Source organism: Rhipicephalus microplus, chromosome 3, assembly GCF_043290135.1.
Source record: "Rhipicephalus microplus isolate Deutch F79 chromosome 3, USDA_Rmic, whole genome shotgun sequence".
Lineage (NCBI taxonomy): Eukaryota > Metazoa > Arthropoda > Arachnida > Ixodida > Ixodidae > Rhipicephalus > Rhipicephalus microplus.
This window is the reverse complement of record NC_134702.1, coordinates 257385145-257412642: the sequence shown is the minus strand read 5'-3', so window position 1 is coordinate 257412642 and position 27498 is coordinate 257385145. Positions and strand designations below refer to the sequence as shown.

At 47.3% G+C, this 27498-nt stretch overlaps 1 protein-coding gene across 2 annotated transcripts in view; it reads left to right on the top strand.

Moving 5' to 3' along the window:
- LOC119181018 (uncharacterized) overlaps positions 1-27498 on the top strand; it is a 219213-nt gene that overhangs the window by 166634 nt on the left and 25081 nt on the right. For both annotated transcript variants that reach the window (XM_075890926.1, XM_075890928.1), the window contains exon 5: positions 19911-19964. In XM_075890926.1, coding sequence (XP_075747041.1) covers positions 19911-19964 — 54 coding nt within the window. The remainder of the gene's footprint in view (positions 1-19910; positions 19965-27498) is intronic.

Below are 27498 nucleotides of genomic sequence, written 5' to 3'. Positions count from 1 at the left end.
GAGGCTTGCACCCTGATCCTGAACTGGTCGTTAAGGGTGAGCGTCTACCCGTAAACACAGAACATAAGTTCCTAGGTATAATTTTAGATGCGAAGTTAACCTTTGTATCGCACATAAAACATCTTAAAAATAAATGCTTGAAAACAATGAATATCCTGAAGGTGCTGTCACGAACAACGTGGGGCAGCGACAGAAAGTGCCTCATGAATCTGTATAGAAGCCTTATACGCTCACGTCTTGAGTATGGGGCAATAGTCTATCACTCTGCCTCGCCAAGCGCTCTGAAAATATTGGACCCTGTTCATCATCAAGGCATCCGCCTGTCCACAGGCGCCTTTAGAGCAAGCCCAGTTGAAAGCCTTTATGTAGAATCGAACGAGTGGTCACTCCATCTGCAGAGAACATATTCTTCCTTCATATATTTCCTTAAAGTAAATGGGAACAGTGAGAAACCTGCATATTCCACCATCAACGACCTGTCAAGCTCTCAACTATTTACAATCGACCCGCAATGGCACGCCCTTTCTCGCTGCGTGTCAGAGACCTAGCTGAAAAAACAGATGTCCCACTGCTTGAATACCACCTCAGCCCCCCCGCTCTGCGGCTCCCGCCATGGCAGTGGCAGGTTATAGACTGTGACACATCTTTCGTAGCTGTCACAAAGCATTCCTCCCCCATACACATTCGGATGTATTTCTTAGAGCTGCAACATAAATACGACTGTCCAGAATATTACACCGATGCATCCAAGTCTCATACTGGCGTGTCCTATGCGGTGATCGGCCCATCCTTCTCGGATGCCGGCGTTCTGTCCACCAACACAAGCATTTTTACAGCCGAGGCTTACGCGTTATTTGTAGCCGTTAAACACATCAAAGAATTGAATACGCCTAGGGTAGTTATATACACAGACTCCCTGAGTGTCGTAAAAGCGTTGAAAAATCTTAAAAACATAGAAACCCTATAGTAATATCCCTCTATTCAATACTCTGCGCAGCCTATACTTCCAAGCAACATATCGTCGTGTGCTGGCTGCCAGGACATCGCGAGATCGAAGGAAATGTGTTGGCCGACCAGCTCGCCAGGTCAATTAACGGAAGTTCTGCCAACTCTTCAGTTGCTGTCCCTATAATGGACCTAAAACCAAACATACGGAAAAAGCTCAGGGCTTACTGGCAGAAGTTATGGGATTAACAAACTCATAACAAGTTACACTTGATTAAACCATACCTCGGTAACTTGCCGCCCACGTCGAAAACACGCCGTACAGAGGTTAGTCTCTGTCGGCTTAGAATAGGACACACACACAGCACGCACACACATCTTTTGTCCGGTGGTGACCCACCCAGCTGTCACAGATGTGGCCGTCCACTTACCGTACTTCACATACTACTTGAATGCTTTGAGCTAGAGGCTTACAGGAAAAAACATTTTCCACTAGCGTACAAAGAACACATACCCCTTCACCCAGCTATGTTTATTGGTCGCGAACCTCTTTTTAAATATAATGCATTGAATGCATTCTTCAAGGAAGTAAATACTTTCCAAGTTATCTACTCAAGTGATCGGTAGCACGGCCTCCGAAAGGAGGCTGCTGCTGCGGATGCTGTATCCAAAGAGAGCACCTGTCTCCCAGCCCTTGGGACCAAGGGCGCCGGCGAGGTATCGGTGCTAATATAACAATCCTATTCTATGGTGTCATCATAAGTTAAGACTTATTCTCACCAGGCATGCTTCACTTCACTTTCATGATTTTAATAAATATATGTCTTACGCACCTTTAGAGCGCAGAATCTTAGGCCCTTCTACAGCCATCTAACATAACCATTGCTCTCATCCGATATCATTTCCTGGCGCTCTTTGGCCATCAATGGCCCTTGCGCCATTAAACAAAATATATCATCATCATCATTGTACTTCAATAAACACAGTAGTTTCGGAGGTTTAACTTCCCAAAACTATATTATGGCTATGCGAGATACCACAGGTGAGGCTCCGAAAATTTCGACTACCTAAGATGCTTTTCCAGGCTCCCTATTTAGGCCAATGGGCCTGAAGTATTTTCATCTCCACAAAAATGTGACCACGCCGGCCGTACTTTCCCTTTGGAGCTACATGTTAGGTAGCACAATCTTATTTCACGGGACCGAGTTTGCGCCCACATTTTGATGGACGAAATGTGCTAGTGTGCTTAGATTCAGAAGCACGTTAAAATCGCGTCGTCGAACTACCGGGCCCTCTACTACAGCATCTCTCACATTCACATCGCGTTTTTGGACGCAAAACCACGAACAATTATTGCAAGAAGTATAACCGCTTTCTGTGCAGCCAGAAAAGGCTGAGTAGTAGAAAAAAGCTCGAAAAACACAGGGACGACAAGTCAACCTACGCTACAAGATAAGCAACCTATAACTAAATGTGGCCAAATGCTACCAATCAGCTGTTAAGCCAATAAAAGGTTGTGAACCACTTTAAGATCTGCCATCGGCGGAGCTTCTCGACACAATAAAAAATCTGCTCAGCTTTCGCGGAGTAATGCAATGCTAGGGTAGAGCAAGAGTAGTTCGCACTGACTTGTCCAGGTTTCACAAGGCACACCTTTAGTTTATTGTGAAGAGGGGGGTAAACACGCCTTTGAAATTTATAATGGTTCCTAATTTCATTGAATGTTGTGATTTAGTCCTCCAACTCCCACACATTGGGAAATTCTGACGAGGGATCAACATTTGTCGTAGCCCGGAAAGTGAGTTTTTCAGCTACGTTGTGTGCTACCTCCTTAGGGTTCATATCTCCCGTGGTGACATGTATGTGAGCTGGGAACCAGAAAATGCTAACGCATCTGCCGTGTTGGTTGGTTTTGCCTGTTCTAATAGTACGCAGTGCTTCACGAAAGATTCCGCCATTTGCAAAGTTGCGTACAGCTGCTTGTGAATCGTTGATTATATTGCCACCTACAGGTGGGAGCCGGCAAGCCCCATCCAGCTGAAAAGGGCAAAGTGAACGAAGAAGTGTGTGTTAGCGCTTCGCTTAAAGATACGTGCTCGTGTCTTTCTGCTCCGCTGTCCCTGTCTTGTCTCTACGGCTCTTGGTGCGTGACAATATAACACGCGTCAGTTGGTGATACGGCCAAAGCTGTAGCTATCTCTTCCGCCATTTCAACGCGTCTCGTGTGCATTGTCAGACTGGTGCTGCATTGTTTCTTGGGGTTAACTACAGCCGCGACGAAGCAGCTTTTGTGTTTGTAACAAGTGCCATCTACGAAGACTGCTTCTTTGTTGTTTCCGTAGCTGTTTGTCATCGACTTAGCTCTGCTCAGCCTTCTACCTGCGTTGTGCACGGGATGCATGTTTTTAGGTAACGGTGGCAGTATGAGCTTAGCCCACACGTCACGAGGAATGTCACATTTGGTGGCATATTTTGTGTGGTAAGTAATGCCTAATTTTTCCAGGATGTATCTGCCAGTCTTGGTTTCAGAGAGGTGCTCGTACTGTGCGATACGTCGCGCCTCTATCAGTTTCTCAAGTGTAATATGTAAACATAGCTCTAACAGCCTCTTTGTACTTGTGTTTTAAATGGGCCCCAGTGCTTTTTTGTAGACTTTTCTTATAAAGTTGTTTAATTTCATTTTTTCTTCTGCGAACCATCTGTGGTATGCTGAAACATGCGTAATGTGGCTGATGACAAACGCGTGGATGAGCCTTATGACATTTGCCTCTTTGATGCCGCTATGCTTACTCGTAATTATTTTGATTAGACGCATCGTTTGAGAAACCTTCACTTCGATATTGTGTACCGTTTCCCCGTTGGTGCCTTTGGCTTCTATTATTAACCCCATTGCTATTCTCTTGTCGACAATGGGTATGGTGTGTCCATCTCGTTTTTTAAGTTGTATGTCTGTGTAGGTATGTGTGTTGTGGTGCTTGGGAGGTCGGCCTTTTAATGTAAGTTTATATATAGCAGCTGAGACTTTTCAGCTGAGCATGTGAGACCAGTTTCTTCGAGGTATTGCTCTACAGTGTGAATAACTTCTTGTAGATGTTGTTCAATTGACCCATCGCTGCCGTGGCTTACCCACAGAGTAATATCACCTGCATATATTGTATGGTGCAAACCTTCTATTTCTAATATTCTTGAGAGGCCAGTTAGGGCCAAGGTGAATAACATAGGTGATATCACTGATCCTTGGGGACTTTCCTGCACTACCCATACATATTTCCTCGGATGTGCGGCCTCTTACAACGATTTTGGCTTGTCTATTCGTAAGGTAGTTCCGAATGTAATTAAACGTCCACTCACCTAAACCTAGCTAATGACTTGATTCAGTATGGCTTGGTGGGTGACATTAGGAAATGCATTTTTAGATCAAGCCCGAGGATGGATCGAGTTGATCTGTTAGGGTCATCTCTGATCTAGTGTTTCAATTGTAGCATGGTGTCTTGTGTACAGAAATTTTTCCGAAATCTTCTCATTGTACATGGGAGTACGTTGTTGCCCTTTAGGTAGTTAGTCAATCGGGTCAGTAAGGCATGTTCCATTACCTTACCCAGGCAGGAAGTTAGTGAAATAGGTCTTAGGTTTTCAAGCTGTAAGCGTTTGCTAGGCTTGGGTATAAGCACAACGTGCGCCGCTTTTCATTGCTGCGGTATGTGGCCTTGTCTCCAACATTTATTAATAAAGTCTGTTAATTTGCCAATGAACGTATCGTCTAGGTTTCGCAGTGTTTTGTCGTAATGGCGTCAGGGGCCGATGCCGACATAGTACTTAGTTTGTGTAGAACTGCTCGTATCTCGGTTTCGTTGAATTCTTCATCAAGGATTCAGCACTCCTACGTAACCGGCGGGAGTACATGAAGGTGCTCGGGATATGTATTTAGGCGCGACCTCTTTGAGAAAGTCTTTTTCTGTGCCTTTATAGACATGCGGAATTTCGTTACTATTTTGTTTGTGTACCGTTTTTGTTTTTTCTGGGTTCAGGAGGTGTCGAAGTGAATTCCACGTTTTGCTTAGGCTCAGTTGGTTGTCCATGGCGGTACAAGTTTGTTCACATTGTTGGTAACAAATGTGTTGTGAATATTGTTCGATTTTCTTGTTAAGTCTGCCTATCTTTTTTCTTGGTGTTCGGTTATGTTTCTGTGTTTTCCATAGTTTTTGGAGCCCTTCTTTGGCTTCCCACAAATAGCCTAATAACCAGAATTTTAAGCTTAGCTTCCGGTGGGACTATTTTTGTGGCCTTCGAAATATTCTTCTTTAGATTAGCTGTCCATTGGTCAATGTTTGTAATGTTTTCTGTAATGCCCTCTTGTATATTTTTGAGTTTAACCCAGTCAACAAGCCTAAGCTGTTTGCGCATGTGTTTGGCTTGCCCCCAAATTAGCTGGGTTTCAGTGATGGAATGATCGCTTCCAAAATCTTGCTTTGTATTCAGCTATCGCGCAGATTACGCGTTCTTTACAAAAGTAAGGTCAGGCGTGGTATCACCACAGACACTATTTCCTTGCCTAGTGGGCATTGTAGGGCCAGCGATGAGTGTTAAGCCTTACTGCTGCGAGTCGAGCCAGATATTCCTGCCCTTGGGGTGAACGTGTTTATAGCCCCATGTACAATGGGGGGCATTAAAGGGCCAATAAACAGCCCTGAGGTCCAAACTTTTTTAAAAAGAGATATACGTGCAGCTTTTCTTTGCGAACATGCTGCCGCAAGAATTTTGCGAATACGTGCTATATTAAGGAACTTACAGGGGTTAGAGCATCTGTCTAAGCTGGTTTAAAATTTTAGCGAAGCCTCGCCCCCTTCTCCCTTCCATGAAGGGTAAGACGCAGCCCATCGTCGTGGCTCCACTCACTACGGCAACGTGACACTACATCAGCGATTGACAACATCAGTGAACTCGATCAGTCGCAACGCACTTCCGCTTACTGCGAAGCGTGGTTGTTTGTTTACCGTTTGTTGCACCAGCCGTTGGTCAACCGTGTAAGTGTCAGGTGCGATGTGTCGACCACAAACGATCAGGTTCACGACGTACGGCGTTGGAAGGCAGATTCACTTTCGCCATGCAGCGCGCTGGACCACATCGTGAGACACCCGGTGCCGATGCTTCTCCACTGCCCAGTTGCTCGATTCGCAGCCGACGACAAAGCAACGCTTTTTACCCTAATTGCTCATGTCAAGGGCGAAGTACATTCGTACGTGCGCACAGGCGCTGTTGTTGAGTGAGGAGTGTACACATGCACGCGACAATTGCTAGGCTGGTTCTTTCATCGCAGTACAAAGAAACAAGGGCCAGTTTCGTAGCTGTGGGTGGGAACTGAAACTGACGTTGACTTCACTACTGTTCTTTCACACCTGATTTAGACCAATCGGCGAGCTGCTTCGGTGAGCTGCGTGCTACGTCACGTCGCCGATTGCCACGTTGACGTCACTGCGCATGCAAGGGGTTTGGTCAGACGCAGGAAAGATGCGCGGGAATTGTTTATCAAAACAGAGGCTCTGCGCGACGCGCACCGCTATAATATTCAGAAAACGTGATCACTGCGGTCTAATCTACAAATTGCTAAGCTTATACGGGGGGTATAAAAAAATTCGGAGCCTGTTTACTGGCTGTTTAAAGTCCCTTTCTATAATTACAACCCGGTCACCCACTATGGTAAGCGTATGTTTAAAGAGACTGTAATGAATCTGATTGACGGACGCTCTGCTGTTACTGAAGAAGATCATGATCGGTGGCTGCAGTATTAGCTCAAGCACGGAGCTTGCCGGTAGCCAGACCTGCCTCATAAATCACCTTTCACCAAGCTGCATCTGAACCTTTCTCGGCGTACAACACCTCTAGTTTAAGTGGTGGAGGAGCCGGGAGTCCCATCAACCTGGAACTTCGCAATCGGACGCTAGCCTCACCATTCACTACGACTGCTCCTGGCCCTTCTCAAGCTGCCCCACCAACGACAGTCTTCTGTACTGGCGTGCCTCGGCAACGCGACCCACCATGCTTTTTTGCGGCAACGACAATTATAACGTCGAGGACTGGCTCATAAAGTACGAAATCGTAAGTGCTTCCAACAAACAAAACGCCTGCGACCAGCTCACGAACGTCTGCTTTTACCTCGCTGATGTGGCGAGCCTCTGGTTTAAGAACCACAAAGGCAAAATCATCAACTGTCCCGCCTTCAAGACCACCATTGCCGTGGTCTTCAGTCATCCCGTCGTGCGCCGGCGTCGCGCAGAACAGCGTATGCGTAGAGGAGTTTAGCGCAGGGATGAGACCTTTACAAGTTACATCGAAGATGTCTTGTCTGTTTGCAAGCGCGTCGACGCATCTCTAACCAAACACGAAAAAATCAAGCACATCGTCAAAGTAGTTGACGACGATACCTTCCAGATGCTCGTCGCTGGGAACTCACAGACTGTCACCGACGTTGTTCAGCTCCGTCAGGAATATGACGAGTTGCGTAAGCAGCGTGTCTCGACGCGCAGGGCTGCTGAAAATACAGCTTAAGTTTCCACCCTCGTGCACGACGTCGCTGCTGATCACACCGACTTACTGCCCCACATCAAACAATTCATTCGTGAAGAAGTTGCGCGTCAACCTTTTCTCGTGACCGAAGCATCTGAGTCAGTGACCTCGTAAGACTCAAGTCTACGCCAGGTCATTGAGACACAGGTCACGCAGGCACTGCCTTCATCCCCATACTGGGACACCGCGTTGTTCTACCCTACGACACTCACAGCATATACGGCACCCCATCCTACTTCACCCCCTGCACTTTCTCTCGTTAACCCATGGCGCACTTTCGATAATCGACCCATCTGCTTTGCATGCTGTTTTGTGGAACATATAGCACGCTACTGCCGCCACCACGAATTCCAGCCTCCGGACCGCGGGAATTCTGCAAATTACCAGACTGCCCAGAATCTCCAACGACCATCTTCACCTATCGGTGAATTGTTGTCCCCAAGATGCCTTCTCGACTCTCACTGGTCATTATCGCCCCGTTGCCGATCTGTCTCCCCAATGCTTCGGCACACGAGCCCCACTCGAGAGGAAAACTGACAGCTGCACTTCCGGAGTCCAGATGTGCGTCGTCGTCAAACTCTCCAAGACCTCCTCTTTGTCCACCCAACGAAATTGATGTGCTAATAGAAGGTGCCGCTGTACGTGTACTTGTCGGCACAGGCGCTGTAGTTTCTGTAATTAGGGAAAAACTGTGTCGCGATTTCAGAAAAGTTACAACGCCGCTTACGAATCTTACCCTGCGTACAGCCATCTCCAATTTAATCTCGCCTACGGCTCAGTGCACAGCTCGTGCTCTTATTCAAGATGTTTGGTACGCCGTCAAGCTTGTTGTACTTCCATGTTCATCTTACGACATCATACAAGGATGGGATTTCCTTTCTACCCATCAGACCCTTGTCGACTGCGCTCGTGCTGAACTCACGGTGACGAATCCGTGCCTTGATATTAACCACCACAGTCCCTCGAAAGTGTTTGCCGCAGCTGACGTCCGCATCGCGCCTTTGTCGGCCATCCTAGTGTCTGTGTTTTCCCCTGCTGCCACTAGCTCAACGCTCCTGTTTCAACAATCTATCACCAGTGAACACCACCGAACCATCGTCCTCCCGTGTGCCGTCATCAGCTTTTTCAATGGTTCGGCGGTACTTTATACGTGCAACGTCTCTGCTTCTCCATACATTCTGCTACGCGGCAAGTGCCTGAGGAACCTCAAGAACTTATATTGTATTTTCGAAGACCCGATGTATCTAGGCGAGCTATTTCTACCGACTTGTGCCATTACACCCGAAACTGACGCCAATGCCCCTATGGATGTATTTCGCAAGTCCTTTGAATGCCACCGCACGCCTGGACAGCAGGAACAGCTAATCAAGCACCTCCAGCATTTTCAAGCCTCCTCTGACCACAATTAGCCTTCCTTAGGTCCAGCCTCATCTGTTGTTCACCGTATAGATACCGGTCAAAAGACACCAATACGACAGCGTCCATATCATGTGTCAACTGCCCAAGGCAGTGTTATCAATGAACAGGTTGACGATATGCTGAAGCATGGCATAATCGAACCGTCAAGCAGTCCCTTGACCTCTCCAGTTGTGCTGGTGAAGAAGAAGGACGGATCCATCAGGTTCTGCGTGGACTACCAACGTCTCAACCGAATGAAGCGTAAGGATGTTTATCCGCTGCCACGCATCGACAATGCCGATGGCTGCCTACAGGGAAGCGAATTTTTCTCTTCTTTAGATCAGCGCTCTGGATACTGGCAGGTACACATGGCAGAGGCCGATCGTGAAAAACAGCTTTCATCACGCCTGACGTGCCAGCAACTTTCGAACGAATGATGGACCCTATCCTTCGAAGCCTCAAATGGAACGTTTGCTTTTGTTATTTAGTTGACATTGTGGTCTTTTCAACTGATTTCACAACCCATTCAACCGCCTCGAGCGAGTCCTCGCTTGTCTCTCCGCCGCGGGGCTGCAACTGATTATGAAGAAGTGCCAATTCAATGCTCAAAAGCTTACGGTCTTTGGCCACGTAGTTTCAAAGGACGGCATTCTTCCTGAACCTGCCAAACTTACACCCTTTTCAGCGTTTCCCAAACCGACCACCATGAATGAAACAGCTCCAAAGCTTCATGGGCCTGTGCTCCTACTTCCGACGCTTCGTCCGCAATTTAGCGACGATCATCGCTCCTTTGACAAAGCTCCTCGTTGGCTCTAGGGACCTTTCGGCCTGGTCTGCCACCTGTGACGATTCTTTCAATGAACTGCACCGCCTCCTCACGTCGCCGCCAATTCTGCGACACTACGAGCCATCGGCACCCCCAGAGATCCACACCGACACTAGTGGTGTCGGGCTAAGCGCTATTCTTGTGCAGCAGAAAGACGGCTTCCAAGAGTACGTGGTTGCCTACGCAAGCCGAACTCTTAGCAAAGCTGCAACCAACTATTTCGTCACTGAAAAGGGATGCCTCGCCATTATTTGGGTGATAGAAAAATTTTGACCTTACGTGTAAGGGCGCCCTTTTGACGTGGATGGATGAATGGATGAATATGACTGTACCCTTTAGATCGGGCGGTGGCTAGCGCCACCAAGCCGTAATACTTAATGAACCAAAAACTAGATTTATTTTTTTTTCTTTAAAAAGTGAGTTTTAGGATTCGTACTTTGCAGTGAAGGGTTTAATTTTTACTCGTGCCTTGACTTTAGCCACCAATCAGATAACCTCCTTCTAGTTAATTCTACCCGCCTAAAGTCTATTTTGCCCTCCTGGTCCCTAAACCCCAGTGCTTTGAAAAACTCTGCGCCATCATCCTGAAATATAGGGTGCAGCCCTTTATAGAACATTATCAAGTGTTCGGCAGTTTCTTCTTCCTCTCCACACGCACTGCATACTGTGTCTACCCCTTCGTATTTGGCCCGATATGTCTCGGTTCGTAGTACTCCCGTCCTGGCCTCAAACCAAACAGTAGAGAACTGCCCCGAGTATTATCATAGAATCTATCCTTTCCTTGGCAATTTCCTGCTTAAAAGTTCGATAGATCTCTAGTGCGGACTTCTTAATCATGCCATTTCTCCACATATCCTTCTCAGCTTCCTTCACCAAAACCGGCGTTGTCGAGCAGAAAAGGCACACTTCAAGCGTCACTTTATTCAATCCAGAATAATATCACGTCACCAGGGAAACGTACTCGATGTTTGTCACGCCGCCGCAGTCGGCGATGTCAGCAAATCCACGCTGCCACGCTCCATTGACTCGCCTGAAGCCATGGACCACGGGTGATGGGAGCGGCGACAGGGACATGGCGCCACTAGCATCGTGACGCCACTCGTATGCTCGCGCTGTGATCAGCTGCTGCCATGCGGCGGTGCGATGCTGCGACGACAATATCTGGCCAGTGCGACGCGATGATACGTCATGAAACGTCACCACTCCGGCAGTCGCATCGTCGCACTGCATGCCGAATCGCAGAGAAAATCGCACGTCTGTCTCGCGCTTAAGTTTGACGCCAGGCGCGACCGACGCGACCACCATCCGTCGGCGTGGTCCTACTGCAACTGGCGTGAAATATGACCTGCTGCATTTCGCGTCGATGCCTTACCCAGACAGCTCTGCGTCTGCCTCTTTTCGTGACGGAGAGACGCCGGACGCACTGAAACACGCATGCGTCAAAGCAACGCAGCGTGGTACACGCCTGCGAGTATATGGCAGGACCGGCACCTGGCGTGGCAACGCCGGTGTGACGCGACGAAACGAGCGCCGGCGCGCACGCGCACAGGTTCACATCGATCTGTATTGACTCCTTGACTGTGGCATGTAGTCATGTTCTCACATAGCACGCATCTAATGATTATGCGGGGGACACATCGTGCGATTCGGCATCCGATGCGGCGCGCGACGCCGCACCCCGCGTACGACGGTTCAAGACACATGGGGAGAACAGCCATCAGCGCTCAGGCTCCACCCGCATACGGCCCCTCAGCTTGTACGCTCGGAAGACATCGTGTCCTTTTTATTAGGCGCAAAATAAAGAATCTCACGCAGCCATGCTTTGTTGTCTGATAACATCACCAACAAAGCTACGCCTTCGCTAGCGACAAACATCGACACAGCCCACATTCATTATCGAGTCCGAGCGTAGGCCTAGCAAGGCCGACGTTCTCAGTAGTGCCGCTCTGCCCCGCTGCGGTGGTCTAGTGGCTAAGGTACTCGGCTGCTGACCCGCCGGTCGCGGGTTCGATTCCCGGCTGCGGCGGCTGCATTTCCGATGGAGGCGGAAATGTTGTAGGCCCGTGTGCTCAGATTCGGGTGCACGTTAAAGAACCCCAGGTGGTATAAATTTCCGGAGCTCTCCACTACGGCGTCTCTCATAATCATAAGGTGGTTTTGGGACGTTAAACCCCACATATCAATTAATAGTGCCGCTCTCTTTCTGACGTGATCTCATTGTCCAGCGCTTCTTTTTACTAACACGATAAAACCTCGTACACTTATATGACGCTTTCGCCCGTGCGACTGGTTTAATCAACGGTGTCCGTGTAAAAAGCAAATGTGGGAACGAAGCGGGCCAGTACCACTGTTTGTAGGGAGACCGCCAGTACCACTGTTTGTTTACCTGTGAAATGAACTTCATCACGGCTCGACATCTCGTCGTTGCCTTGCAGAAATAGTACACCTCAAGCATTACTTTTTTCAATCATGAGTTATTTCCCGTCAGAAACAGTCTATCCAATGTTTTTGATGCCACTGGCAACGGCGATTTCCAAAAATACAAGGGTGATCAGAGCGGCGAGGCAGAAACTTGCGACAGCGCCCACCTGGCGCACCCCTTGTCACGCTCCGGCGCTGCCATTAACTGCGGCCAAATGGCAGCGCCGGAGCTCAGTTCGGGCTGTCAGGGTGAATGGACGTGTTTTTTTAGCGCTGCGGATCGACTGCGCAGATAAGTGTTTTTGCATGTTTTGAGCTTTTCTTTATAATTAAAAGGCAGCGGTTGAAATCTTCGTAGCACTTATTTTATCGTACGACTTTTTCGGGGGCCAGTCACAAGGTATTTATTAGTTAGTGCGGTTGTGTGTGTTTGAATTTTTTTGTTTTTTTTTTGTCAACCCGTGGGTGAGGTGCGCGTACATTGAACACGCAAATTTTTGTAGTAGAGCTTAGACTTTCTTTTTTTTCGTAGTGCAGGGCTTGGGTTTAGTAATTATCGAGTATAGAGACAATTCGTGTCAGAAAGACAAGGTTGAAAAGACTGTAATGTCTTCAGGATGTGAAGTGGATTTGAAAGTAGACCCAAGCGTAGAAGCGCATGGAGAAGAGGCTGACGCGAAGTGTAGGCAATGTGAGGTCGAGGAAAAAATTGAGAAAATGTTGGTTGCCCAGAGTGAATTGCTGATGAGAATCGCTGAGCAGGACCTAGTGGCCACGGTCCACCCACAGACAAGAGCGAAAAAAAAGGCACCAAGTTTGCCCAGAGTGGCCTGCTGATGAGAATCACCAAGCTCGAGATTGCGTTGGCGACAGAGCAAGAGAAAACGAGGGCAATGGGAGAAAGACTGAAGTTCGCCGAGAAAGCACTAGCCAAGCTGAACAAAGAAGCGGCCTACGGAGAGAACAGTAGGGAACCGGCAACCAGAACGGTGGAGAAGGAAGAGCAAGCAAGTTTGGAAAAAACAGGTTTAGCCGGCTCAATTGTCGCAAGGCGCAGCTTCAGCGAGGTAGTGGTGGGGCTGGGAGGAGACAAAGCAGCCGGCGTCACAGGTGCAAGCAGCCCCCAGGTGCAGGACACTCCAGCTGAAAAGTCACAGCATGTAATAATCGCCGGGGACTCGAATTTAAATCGATGCACAGAAGCCATCAAAGAGAGGGTAAGAGGTGACAAGAGGGTTGCGGTAGGGGCGTTCCCAGGACGCAAGCTGGAAGCAGTCATGAGGCAAGCAAGCGCAAAGCTCAAAACGACAGCTGATAGACGAAACCTCGTGATAATTTCAGGCGGTTTAAACGATGTCCTCAATGAAGATGCAGAAGGACTAGCAGCCACACTGGCGAAAGGCGTCGATGACATGCGCGCCACTTCTCCTAAGGTACAGGTAGTTATATGCACGATACCGGAGGTACCGGTGCGTGATAGAAACCTGCAAAGAGCGGTGGTCAACGCAAACCAAGAGATATGGCGGATGAGTCGAGAGAAAGGCTTTGAGGGGGTGGAAATAAACAGAGAGGTGCATAGGTGGGGGGGTTTTCAACGAGACAGAATTCACTTCGATGGGCGGCTAGGTCATGAGGTGGGTTGGCGACTTGCAGGACGCGCAGTAGCTTTTTTGGGGGGCAGGCGAGCCCTTCAGGGTGCAGGATAGCTAGTAACGAGGAAAACAACCAGGGAGACTCTTCGACAGGTGGTATGGACAGATACGATTCCAAAGTGGCACCAATATCTAACATAGGCAGAGTCCGGGGCATAAACAGACGTAGCCACGAGCGCCGAGCCAATTCAGACATAGGGTATATTAACATGCAGGGTGGTAGGAACAGGCTGAAATGGGAAAAGATAGAAGAACAGCTAAGGGAAGAGAGGCCGATGATATACGGTTTTGTAGAAACACATCTCAGGGACATGGAACAACCTCCGAACAATCCGGACTACGCGTGACAATATTGTAATAGAACAAAAGGCAGCAGAAAGGGGGGTGGTATTGGGGCATTCATTCATAAAAGTACACACTGGCAAAGGGTCAAGCAGAGTGCAAAGAACACTTATGGCTAAAAGGGAAAGTGGCAGGTCAAATGACACTCCTTGGTTTCGTGTACTTGTGGACGGGAGCAAAGGCCAAAGAGGGAAACCAGGCATTGGTAGAGTGTATATCAAAGGACATTCAGGTGTTAGGAAAAGAGTGCGAGATAATTATACTAGGAGACATGAATGCATGCATAGAAGATATAGATGGGTATACCGACCCGACAGGAAAAATGATCATGGATATGTGTGAAAGGCTTCATGTAATCATTTGCAACAGTACTGAGAAGTGTGAAGGGCAAATAACATGGGAGGTAGGAAGGCTACAGTCGACGATAGATTATGCACTGATGTCACATAGGATGTATGATAAGCTCGGGGGAATGCACATAAATGAAGGTGGCTCCAGAAGTCTGGCTAGTGATGACAGACGTATCAAGCTAAGTTTTGGAAGAGCAGTGAAAGTGGGAAGGAGACAAGATGAGCAATGACAGGAAATTTTTTATCCAGAAAGGCAAATTGAATTAGCCACTAAACAAATTGAGAAAGTAATCACGGTGGATAATAAGACAGTGTGGACATACACGAATCGAATTAGACCCTTTGAGCTAGAACTTGCTAAGACGCGTGACAAGTCACCCCAGAAAAAGAGACCCAAACCCAAGAGTTGGTGAGTTGAGGAAGTTTAGAGAGCCGCGGCAAAACGTCAGGAAGCCTCTAGGGAACAGAGACATGCTAAGCAGCGGGGTGAACCGACAGATGATGTTGAAAGAAAATGGGAAACCTTTCTAAGCTGTAGATGAGGTGCATCGCTTCTGATCAATGAAAAAGATTAGAAGAAAGGGATCTCAGTGGCTGACAGAAGTACATAAAAAATATAGAAAGGCAGCTGCGAAATTTTGGAATCATCTAAACTCCCTAAGAAATGAGACGAGCCTAGAGCAGAGTTTTATAACTACAGCCCAAGGTGCTAGGCTAGAAGGGACGAAGCTATTGAATATTTAAGAACAAGGGTGAGAGAAAAATTTGATTGATTGATATGTAGGGTTTAACGTCCCAAAACAACCATGTGATTATGAGAGACGCCGTAGTGGAGGGCTCCGCAAATTTCGACCACCTGGGGTTCTTTAACGTGCACCCAAATCTGAGCACACGGGCCTACAACATTTCCGCTTCCAGCGGAAATGCAGCCGTTGCAGCCGGGATTCGAACCCGCGACCTGCGGGTTAGCAGCCGAAACCTTAGCCACTAGACCACCGCGGCGGGGCGACAAAAAAATTTCAAAAAAGAAGTACTTTATGCGCCACAATAGACAAGGACGAGTCAAGTGGTGCAATGGCTCCATTTTCCCAACGAGAGTGGGAAAGGGCTGACAAAAGGGTTTCTAGTAGTACATCAACAGGCCCAGATGGCATTCCAATTATGCTGATAAAGACATTAGGTCCGAAGTCTAAGCAGGCTTTGAGAGAGGCAGTGAGCAAAATAATAATCGATGGTGAAGTTCCCGATGGATGGAAACTTAGCAGGATGAGCATGATCTATAAAAGAAAGGGGGACAAAGCTGACATAAACAACTACCATCTTATAACAGTGACATCAGTCGTCTACAGGCTGGCGATGCAGATTATAAAGCAAAGACTGCAGCCATGGATAGAGGATGAGGGGGTGCCGGGGGAACTGCAGAATGGGTTTCGGAAACACAGGAGGTTGGAAGGCAATCTGTTCTCACTGACGCAGTGCATCGAAATAGCAGTAAAGGAACACAGGCCCCTGTGGCTAGCATTTTTGGATATCATGGGAGATACGATAGCGTGGTTCAAGAGGAATTGTGGGGAATACTGGACACACTAGGCGTGGAACATGTAGTCACTAATCTTTTAAAGGGTATCTATAAAGGTAGCAAGGTAGGTATAAAGTGAAAAAAACAGGTATCCAAGCCTGCAGAAGTAAAACGGGGGCTTAGGCAGGGGTTTCCCCTGTCACCCTTATTATTCATGATGTACGTACAAAGATTAGATGCCAAATTAGAGGGAAATGAACTGGGCTTCAACCTCTCTTTAGTCGAACAAGGAAAACTCATTGAACAGGCACTACCAGCATTAATGTACACAAATGATATAGTGCTAATGGCCAACAACAAGGAAGATTTGCAGAGATTGGTGGACATCTGCGGTAATGAGGGAGATAGGTTAGATTTCAGATTCAGTAAGGAAAAATCAGCAGTCATGATTTTGAATGACAACAAAGGTAGTGAGCTTAGAATACAGGAGGTCACGCTAGAGATAACAGATAAATATAAATATCTGGGCGTATGAATAAGCAATGGGACCGAGTACCCGAGTGAACAAGAGATATACGTGACGACTAAAGGTAACAGGAATTGAGCAGTGATGAAAAATAGGGCACTGTGGAATTACAATAGGTATGATGTTGTGAGAGGAGTATGGAAGGGGGTCATGGTTCCTGGGCTGACGTTCGGCAATGCGGTCTTGTGCATGAGATCAGAAGTTCAAGCAAGATTAGAAATTAAGCAACGTGGAATAGGTAGGCTTGCTTCAGGAGCTCACGGGAATACACGAAATCTGGGAGTACAAGGTGATATGGGATGGACATCATTTGAGGGCAAGAAAGCTAGCAGCAAGATAAAATTTGAGAAGTGATTGAGAGAAATGGGGGGGGGGGGACGTTGGCTAGGAAGGTTTTCAGCAACTTGTACATGAAGAATCTCGATACAAAATGGAGGAAGCGAACTAGGAAGTTGACTGGTAAATACTTAGAAAACAGCACGTGGTAAAACCAAAAAGGACTATCGGTTAAGAAGAAAGTGAAGGCAACGGAGACTGACATGTGGAGAATGGGCATGATTAGGAAGTGTGCACTAGAGATCTATCGAACTTTTAAGCAGGAATTGCCAAGGAAAGGATCTATGATAATACTCGGGGTAGTTCTCTACTGTTTGAGGCCAGGACGGCAGTACTGCGAACCAAGATATATCGGGCCAAATACGAAGGGGTAGACACAGCATGCAGTGCGTGTGGAGAGGAAGAAGAAACTGCCGAACACCCGATAATGTTCTGTAAAGGGCTTCACCCTATAGTTCAGGATAATGGCGCAGAGTTTTTCAAAGCACTGGGGTTTAGGGACCGGGAGGGCAAAATAGACTTTAGGCGGGTAGACTTAACTAGAAGGAGGTTATCTGATTGGTGGCTAAAGTCAAGGCAGGAGTGAAAATTAAACTCTTCACTGCAAAGTACGAATCCTCGAACTCACATTTTAAAGAATAAAAAATAAACCTAGTTTTGGTTCATTAGGTATTACGGCTTAGTGGCGCTAGCCACCGCCCGATCTAAAGGGTGCAGCCATATTCACCCATCCATCCATCCATCCATCCATCCAGCCGCCAAACCGGCGCGGCTGCCGTGCGGCTACATTCAGCAAGTTGGATGCATGCGCGGCGTGCGAATCATCGCCGCATGCTGTCGGACGACTGTCGGATGCGGCTGTTGGCACGAACGGCCGTACGGCAAATCGCATCCGAATTTGCACCCTGTGTCTCCCGCTTTAACAGGTTTGCACCCTGGTCACGCACCTTCGTCATTCGTGCACGTCGCGCAATACAAATTTGCCATGTGTGAAGCTTGTGAAACGGCTGCGGGTGCACCAGGAGTTCGGCATGTAGTCATGTTGTTACATGACACGCACGTTGGGATTATCATCTTGGGATGTGTCATTAACCTATGTCATCCGTTAGCGTCATGCAATGCCAAATTTGGTACATGTGATGCTAGCGAAACATTCGCGAGCGCATGATGAGCGTAGCATAAAGTCAAGTTGTTACATGACATGCATCTAATGTTTATCATGTTTGCACAAGTCTCATACCTTCGTCATCCACTCACGTCCAGTAATACCAGATTTGGTATAAGTGAAGCTATCGAAACGGCCGCCAGTGCATCTTGAGCGTGGCATGTAGTCAAGTTGTTACATGACATGCATCTCATGATCATCATATTTGCACAAATCGCATACGTTGGTCACCCATTCAAGTATCGTAGTATTAAGTTTGGCATATGAATACGTGACGCTAGCGAAACGGCCGCGAGCGCATCATGAGCGTGGCATCTAGTTATGTTGTTACATGACACGCATGTCATGATTTTTATGTTAGAGTCTGTCGCTTGTGTTCGCCATGCAATCATGTCATATCATACGAGTTTTGCCAGATGTCACGGGAATGAAAGCGCCGCAAGAGCAGCAAAACCATGAAATGTGAATTATGACATTCATGACATACTATTGATGATTTTCATGTTATCAATAGTGAAATATTCTCTTCATACAAATATGTTATTGCATACCAAGTTTGGTATCGATACCATTATCGAAACGGCCAGGAGAGCAAAAAGTCGTAGGCAACTGGATGGATAGGTAGATAGATAGATAGATAGATAGATAGATAGATAGATAGATAGATAGATAGATAGATAGATAGATAGATAGATAGATAGATAGATAGATAGATAGATAGATAGATAGATAGATAGATAGATAGATAGATAGATAGATAGATAGATAGATAGATAGATAGATAGATAGATAGATAGATAGATAGATAGATAGATAGATAGATAGATAGATAGATAGATAGATAGATAGATAGATAGATAGATAGATAGATAGATAGATAGATAGATAGATAGATAGATAGATAGATAGATAGATAGATAGATAGATAGATAGGCAGGCAGGCAGGCAGGCAGGCAGGCAGGCTTCATGTCGCGGAAGTTCGCTAAGAAATTCTTCGCATATATAACAAAATGGTCGCATCGCAGGCGTCCAGCGAACCTGAAACAACACAAGAGTGCATTCAGTTTGCATGCGAAGTGGGAAAGAATGGCTTCCGCGGCAACCATCTTTTTCTAAATTTTTTATCGTTTCTCTTTATTTCAGGACATCACCAGTGACGTCATCAAAGACATTTTCTGTTTGCGATTTATTTTCAGTAAGATGCCCTGCATTCGCCAGTGGTAAAAGTGGCGCTGCCACCGCCCAGAGCGACTACATGGGAGGTACAGGGAGTTTCCGTCCCTTGGTGCTAGGTCAACGGTGTCACTTTCAAGGTGGCCATCGTGTTAAGAGATGCACTTAAGCTTGTATTATCACTCACGCTCATCTTTTTTCACGGTGATTGCACGTGCGGGGAACGAGATAATTGACGCTGCACCGCTGTCTTCGTTTCTATCAACTTGACGAATACAGATCACCTTTCAAACCCGCACTAATGGTCGCTAACAAGCATCAACGTGAACTTGCAGCAACCGAGTGACGCCATCGTTGTTTACTTCGCAGGGAAAATGTGAAAGGACACCATAAGGCCGCAATACCCGTTACTGCCACGAACGAAAATAGCACATGAAATAAACTTTCTTTATAACAATGCGAACGATGTTGATCATCATAGTTATAGTATTTATTTCGGTGTTTTCCTTTGTGCTACGCAATATATAAACAATAGCGTTCACGGCAGAAACGTAGTGGAAAAGTGCGTCGCCTTCCCAGCCTGATTGGCTCTACTGCCACAGTGCCAGTCTCACTACGTATTCCATAACAGTTTGTTGCGATCGAATTATTTGCTTCCCCCTTTCGGTGAACCTGTTTCTTTTTTTTTCACAGTCAACACACGCGCTAGGGAGCGCCATGGGATCCTGGATTGGATTCTTTGTCTCTGTGAGTATTCTGTCATCATAACAAGTAATCGAACCGAGAGACAATAGCACCAATGAACGCATAGCACACAATATGTGGAGCTCCTTAACCACACGAAAATGATTCTCCACCAAAATATAAAGAACAAAAGTGAACAAACAATCACTTTTTCCGTTGGTGGGATCAGAACCAAGAACCTTCATATTACACATCTGATGCTCTATCAATTGAGCTACAACATACTTTTTTTTTCTTCTTTTTCGGCTGACTTTTGTACAAAACAGATGATAAACTCAACATTAGTACTACAAATACGCACACTCCTTTGTATACATGTTAACTGGTCAGTTGACCATGATATGCTGGTGTCGTCATATTATATTCGCTCAAGGTCAATAACGACTCAATCCTTAAGGCACAATCGGATGGTTCTTGAGCAGCTTCATAAACCTACTCAAACCAATAAATTGTTTCTCTGAAAAAAACTTGGACAGGCCACACATCTTTTTGAAACTATAGCCTGCCATACTCACTCTCCACAAAAAAGGAGGCCATGGAGCATAATGACGCCGAAATATGTGTCATCTTTATTACTAAACATTCGAAAATCGGATGCCTCATGAATCCCAAAAGAATTCATTTTTGATAGATCTCTGTGGTAAATCCGAAAAAGACACCCCCTCCCAGCAATATAAAAAATCATAATGTATTGTTTCCAGATGTTTACTAATGAAACACTCCGAGCTCTGAGGCAGAAAGCATTCAATTTTTTTTTCTCTACGAAAGTTTTCACTAGCAGCGTGTCCGCGTGAAGTTCGGAGCAAAACAATTTTGCTGGCGGCTGCAGCTGCATTTTGTTACCTCTTTTTAGGACGTCGTCTCCTGGGCCTCCTGGGCATCCATTGTACAAAGACTTGTAAAGCTGCACAAAAAAATGCAATGTCACATAAACCAACATAAAGCCCTTTTTCTTTAACAATAGCGAGGTACACTATCAAAAACCGCACAGAAAGATATTGCACACTGGCCACATTTTCTATAAAAAAACAACCTAACCCTTCCGGAAAATCCTTCGTCACTGCTGCCATGGCCACTGAATAAAAAGCTCATGTGTACGACCTGCCAAGTGCTCCGAAAGCTGCGCATAGAGTAATATATAAGGAGTTAATAGAAGACAGCCCCATAGTCTCTGCGGCTGGCTTGAGTTAGCAGCGCTCTAAACGGGCGTTGGGAACCTTCGCAGCCTCAGAGATTGGAGACTGCAGAAAAAGATGTCTCGAAAGTCATTTTCTAACGATTAGTAAAATTATACAGACTCAGAGATCACTTCTATGTGCGTGCTCGTCTCTGAGGTCATACTTAAACTTTTTAACGTTTCGTTTGCATGCGTCAATTCGCTGCGTGTAAGCTGCACCGCCAAAGTGACAAACACGCGATGCCATTGTATGTCTATGCACATATTTTAAATATTATATGCGAATCGTTGGAAGAGGAAAACTTTTAATTTCAAGCGATATTTTCGGTAAGCACATGCCCATTTTCTTAATGTTTCATGAACGCGGGCACGAAGATTTAGATTAATTGCACTGAAAGAAGAGGAATTAAAGCTGCCTTGACGTGATTATAGATTACACGAAAAAAATAGACGACGTTATAAAAAGGCCCTTAGAACAGTAAAACTGCACGAGACACACTCAACTACTCATACAATGCACAACGCAACACGGCAGTAGCTGTCGCAGCACTGGACGCCGGACGGCATGAACTGAAAAAAAGAGAGAAAAAAAATGCCTGCTACATTTTCTTTCCCGCCTTCACAAAAAATTGCTGCTACGCCCTTTACATCGCTCTATCACGAACAACAGTCACAAGAAGATTCCGCGGCTGAAACGAAGCCACTTTAGGTGTCTGTCGTGGGTTAGGTTCGTCACATAGCAAGGCGTGTGACGCGAGGAAGATGGAGACAGTGAGGAAAACAAACGGGAGTTATATTGGACGAAGAACAAAAACTATTGCACATACAGTACTATAAGTTATACACACGCGTAGTTCACACACAAAAGAAAAGAGTAACCAGTCTCACAGTCTGTGCCGTAGCCCGGTGCCTTGAAGTGGGACCCGTTGCGTGCTCGGATGCAGTCGTCGCTTGGGTGCCAGGTCAGCATACCACTGTCGAGGGCATCACCAGGTATAGGCGTAGCCGCACACTGTCAGCGACATCGGCACGGTAGACGTGGTCAGCAGCTCCGGTCTTTCGAGGGCGCTCGCCGTACCGGAGATGTCCACAGGACCACTCACCGAGAACTCGTGCTGACACGCCATGCCCCGAGGACGTCAATGGCTCGAGGACAGGAACCCGGCCTTTCGAACCTCGCGCGTAGTTGCGGGTTCACCCTAGGCTCCCTTGCGTCGTCTTGCCGGCGTCCGAACGGCTTCGTTCCCCGCGAGCGTCTCCTCTTCTTTTTTTAATGGGCGCGCTGCAATGCCCCTTCATTCTTCTCATCTTCTAAATGATGTGGTGCTGTCGTCTGCTAGGCTCGCATTTTTAAGGTACTACATCACAGTGTCATAAAAGCTGTTAACGAAGCAAGAGTGTTTATTCAGAAGATTACGTCGTAGCTTTAGTTAAGAAGCATTTTATACATTTACCATTTCTCTCTAATTGCACTTATTACAAGAGCTTTAAGCAATTCGCAAACGCCACAGATAACGATACTAAGCTTTACTACACTTTTCACATGAACTGACTCATGCGCTGAATTCAGATACATATACCGGAAAAAAAAGAAAACCTAACAACGCGACGTGCGACTCAATTTCTTGAGCCAACAAACAATTTTTTCGCGAACATGCTCCGCAACATTCAAAATAGTTTATTTTTCTGCGTTAAGGAATCCAAGGAAATAAAATTATAGGTGAAGTGCAAGGCACATTTTCAAAAGCTCTGAACAGCATCAAACGAGAAATATTAGTTGAAGGCTTCTATTACGAATGCAATGTGCACTTTACATAGTAATGATGGTGTTCTTTTAGCACCAGCCAAGCTGAGAGGCAGACGAAACAAGCGAAGACCACATCGCTCGCCAGCCACGTTATCGCTCATAATTTAAGCGAAGGCTGTTATGAGATCACAACTCGGGTCACGTGCAGTTGTCCGCCGCCACCGGTGTCCATAACCACATCACCCGAAAAAAAAATCTAGCACCAATGATATACCAGAGAACCACCCCGTACTGCACACCCACCCCGCCCCTGCCTAGGCGTGCTCGCCGGTCGTCTCGCCTACGACTGCGCCAGCTGCACCTTGGCGCATGTCATCTGCATCTCTCACCAGCGTGAGTTCGCACCTTCGCTTTCGTTATGGTGATCCAGGTCGCCGGCCAGGATATTTCACTAGAAGACGTGACCACCTAGTCTAGCTGGCTCACTGCTAGATCGCGCCGCCCACCACGCGGCACTGACAACTCGGCCCCGACCGATGAATCATCTCAAGCCCCAAGTAACAAGCCCCGGTATGAAGCGAGACAGCGTGTGAAAGCTGAAGCATTTAAGGCGGGCCGCATGCAACCGCTTCCAATGGAGGACATCAAGATTGCTATTCGCCCCTAGGGTGCCCTTCATATAGCCAAGGTAGGCAGTCCCGTTGTGATTGCAGCCATTCTCCAAGCAGCCAAATTCACCGATAAAGAAAGCATAAACATACCGTCTGCCTGAATATAACACAAAACATTGTTGTCTTCAGCACACCTGACCCGGCCCATGCAGACTGGTTCGCCCGTATTTCTTCCATCGAAGTGAACGGCGTCACTCTCGACGTGAATGCCTACGAAACCACAGCTTAACTCACTGCCAAGGGGGTCAGCCGTAGGATCCCACTCACGGAGACCTCCCCCCCCCCCCCCACAGCAGATCTAAAACAATATCGTCACTGCTCGAAATCTGATGGCCCTGGCAGCTAAGCGCATCGCCTCAACTACAACGGTAGTTATCGCCTTTGACGACCATGACGTGCCTTATCAGGTCCGCTACGGGCTTACGTTACTCCCATGTTCACTATATCGGAAGCAAATTGACAGTTGCCACTAGTGTGGCCGTCTGGGTACCGCATGGACGTTTGTCCCTGCGCAAATAACAAGATTTGCCAATGCTGCGAGGCCCGCAACCCCCCCCCCCCCTTCGATCACAACTGTGACCCTGAAGGCTCTCTCTGCAGTGGCCCTCATGTTACTGCCAAAAAAGCTGTCCTGCTCGTTATAAAACCCCGTACGTTATTCGCAAGCACATTGGGGAACGACGGGCAAACAGCCAAGCTATCGAACAAGACGCCGGTCTCTCCACTCTCGACACCAAAGCCAGAAATTGTTCCTGCAACCAGGACAAAGAAAGACCATCCCGCTCCAGAACTTCATCTTGGTCCAGGCAACAACGCAGAAAATCAGGATAGGGCAGCCAATCTACCAACCATACCAAGGTGAGCTTCGCAGAGACACTCAAGGGCACCTCGCGAAGGGATCTTAACACAAACAACGCACAAGCTACCGCCCCTACTCCTCCGCCAGACAACCCAGAAATAGCTCAACTTAAGCGCGAGTACGCCAATCTACACTATCTCTTAACTAAACTCATACAGGAGGTTAAAGCCTTAAAACAAATTCAGACGCCAACCCCCCCCCCCACTTTCCCTTACCCACAGTCAGGAAGCCTCTTTGATTCCTTCTCGCATAAGGAGAGTTCTTCAATATGGAGCCACGGGCGAAGTCTATTCTGAGGTTAAGCAAATGCTCATCTCGCTCCAAATAACTATGAGTACGTTCGATTGATATGTGGGGTTTAACGTCCCAGAACCACCATATGATTATGATACACGCCGTAGTGGAGGGCTCCGGATATTTAGACCACCTGGGGTTCTTTAGCGTGTGCCCAAATCTGAGCACATGGGCCTGCGACACTTCCGCCTCCATCGGAAATGCAGCCGCCGCAGCCGGGATTTGATCCCGCGACCTGCGGGTTAGCACCCGAGTACCTTAGCCACTTGACCACCGTGGCGGGGCGACTATGAGTACTTTCCAACAGGCGCTCGACCCCATCCAGCACGCTCTCACAGGCATTGTTCAATGAGTGACAAACTTGAAAAATCATATTTTTTATGCCTTCTAGCCAAGCTGCGCCCATCTGCGACCCTTCTGGTACGCCAATGGCGACATCCCCCGTTTCCTACTATGGCCCACACTAACCAAGGTACCCTCGTTTGGCAGTGGAACTGCCGAGAATTTCACCAGAAATGATCGGTTCTTAATCAATACCTACGTCAACAAACCCGCAGCCCTTGTGTTATTCTACTCCAAGAAATGAAAGCCCCTACCACACTCCCCGGTTATCAAACATTCCACACAGCTCACCCACGTCACCAGGTTTCCACCCTAGTACGGCCTCGCATCCACGTTATTAAACATGATCTCCATAGATCTCATATCGAACACTTTTTCCCCGAATGAATTCCCAACCGTAAACGGAAAGAATGCATCTTTATTTTAAATGTTTACAATAGCCCCAAGAACAAAGCAAAGTGTTGATTCCTCACTCTCTTTAAGAAGGCCCTACATGTTGCTGGAAAGCACACTCTCCTTATCGGCGGCGACTTTAACCTTGCCCATACTGGTTGGGGCTACGTTAGCACAGAAGCTGCAGCTCTCAACCTCTGGCGAGATTTCCATGACTCAGGCCTCACGCTTATCCCAAATTTATCTTTTCTCACACGCCTTGGTACCTCCACTACCCGGGTATCTACACCACACCTTACATTCACCTAACATATCAGCAATGCATTCAGAACTAACACCCAACAGAACCTAGGGTGTGACCATTACTTCATTGCTATCTCTTTACCCCATCTCATTGCTGCCCCTGCCCCGAAAAAAGAGTTCACTATTGCCGATTGGGATTCATTTCGTAAGATACGCAGCGGTGCCGCCTCAGCGGAGCGCATCGCCAATATTGACACCTAGACGCAAAAGCTACGCACTGACCTCCAGACGGCCACTCAGGCGATAACCACAAACGCCCCGGTCGAATGCATGGATAGCCGCCTAGCCCCGCTTTTGGAGGCTAATGCCTGTATCATAGCTCGGTGGAATGGGCAGCGCCTAAACCGTCGCCTCAGATGCAAGATCTCTAAACTCAACACAGCCATAGAAGAGCACTGTCAAACGCTCAGCCGGCAACAATAGACTGAACTGTGTAACAAGATTGACGGGCAACTTCACCCTCGATCCTCGTGGAAACTCTTGAAGCACCTACTCGACACTACCAACACTTGCACTTCCCAACAGAATCGGCTGCAGAAACTCCTTTACACGGACACCCTTAAGCAAGGCCAGGAAAATGTGCTTGACTAATCTCTGCACCAAGTACATCTCCAGGGGAGAAGTCAGTCCACACAGCAATTACGTCGGTAACCACAACACCACACTAGACGCAGACTTTAGCAAGTCCGAAATGCTGCCCCCTGTAAGCTAAACGGTCGCTCTGCTCCAGGCCCAGACAGGGTCACGAACAAAACCCTTCACAATCTAGATCACAAATCCGTGTACCATCTGACTGGCAACATCAACGATTGCTGGCGCAATGGCTCCCTTCCGCCTACAAAAAAAACTGCGAAGGTCTTATTATTCCAAAGCCCGGCAAACCATCTAGCCTCAACAACCTAAGACCCATTTCCCTCACTTCATGCGTGGGCACGTTTATGGAATATGCCTTCTTGGCACGAGTCAACACTTACCTTGAAGACAACTCTATCTATCCCAACCCCATTATTGGATTTCGACCTTACCTGTCAGCACAAGATGCTATGCTGCAACTTAAGCACCAAATTCTAAAGGACCGTTCCCGTAACACCAAAGTCATTCTCGGACTTGACCTTAGTCAAGCTTTTGACGAAATTTCCCGTGTTGCTGTTCATGAACAAGTTTGTGTCCACTTAGGCGAGCAAGCCTACAATTACATCCGTGACTTCCTCTCTAACCGCACGGCCATCATTTCGGTCAGATATTTACGATCAGCTCTGATTCATTTTAGCAGTGTAGGCACCCCGCAAAAGTCAGTCATCTCTCCCATGCTCTTTAACTTAGTCATGCTTGGCTTTGCACAGAAATTACAACAGGTCGACAACTACTACACTATCGACGCCGACTACATCACCATCTGGGCGTGACAAGGTAGTGATAGCCAAGTGGAGACCGCCCTAGAGACAGCAATTGACACGGTTGAGGCCCATCTCTAAGGAACCGGACTGCGCTCTCCACCGGCTAAAACAGAGCTTCTTCTTTACAAGCCTATTCAGCAGGGACGCCCCCCCCCCTCAAATACCTACATGAACAATGACCCTGTGACACCCTCACCCTTCACCTTGAAGATGGCTGCCCTATCCCGCACTTCCCTAGTATCCGGGTCCTTAGTCTCACTATATCAGCCAATGGCTCTAACGACTTGGCTTTCAGAAAGATTTCCGCTGAATCTCGCAACACTTTACGTCTTCTGAAACTTACAGCCAACCGAA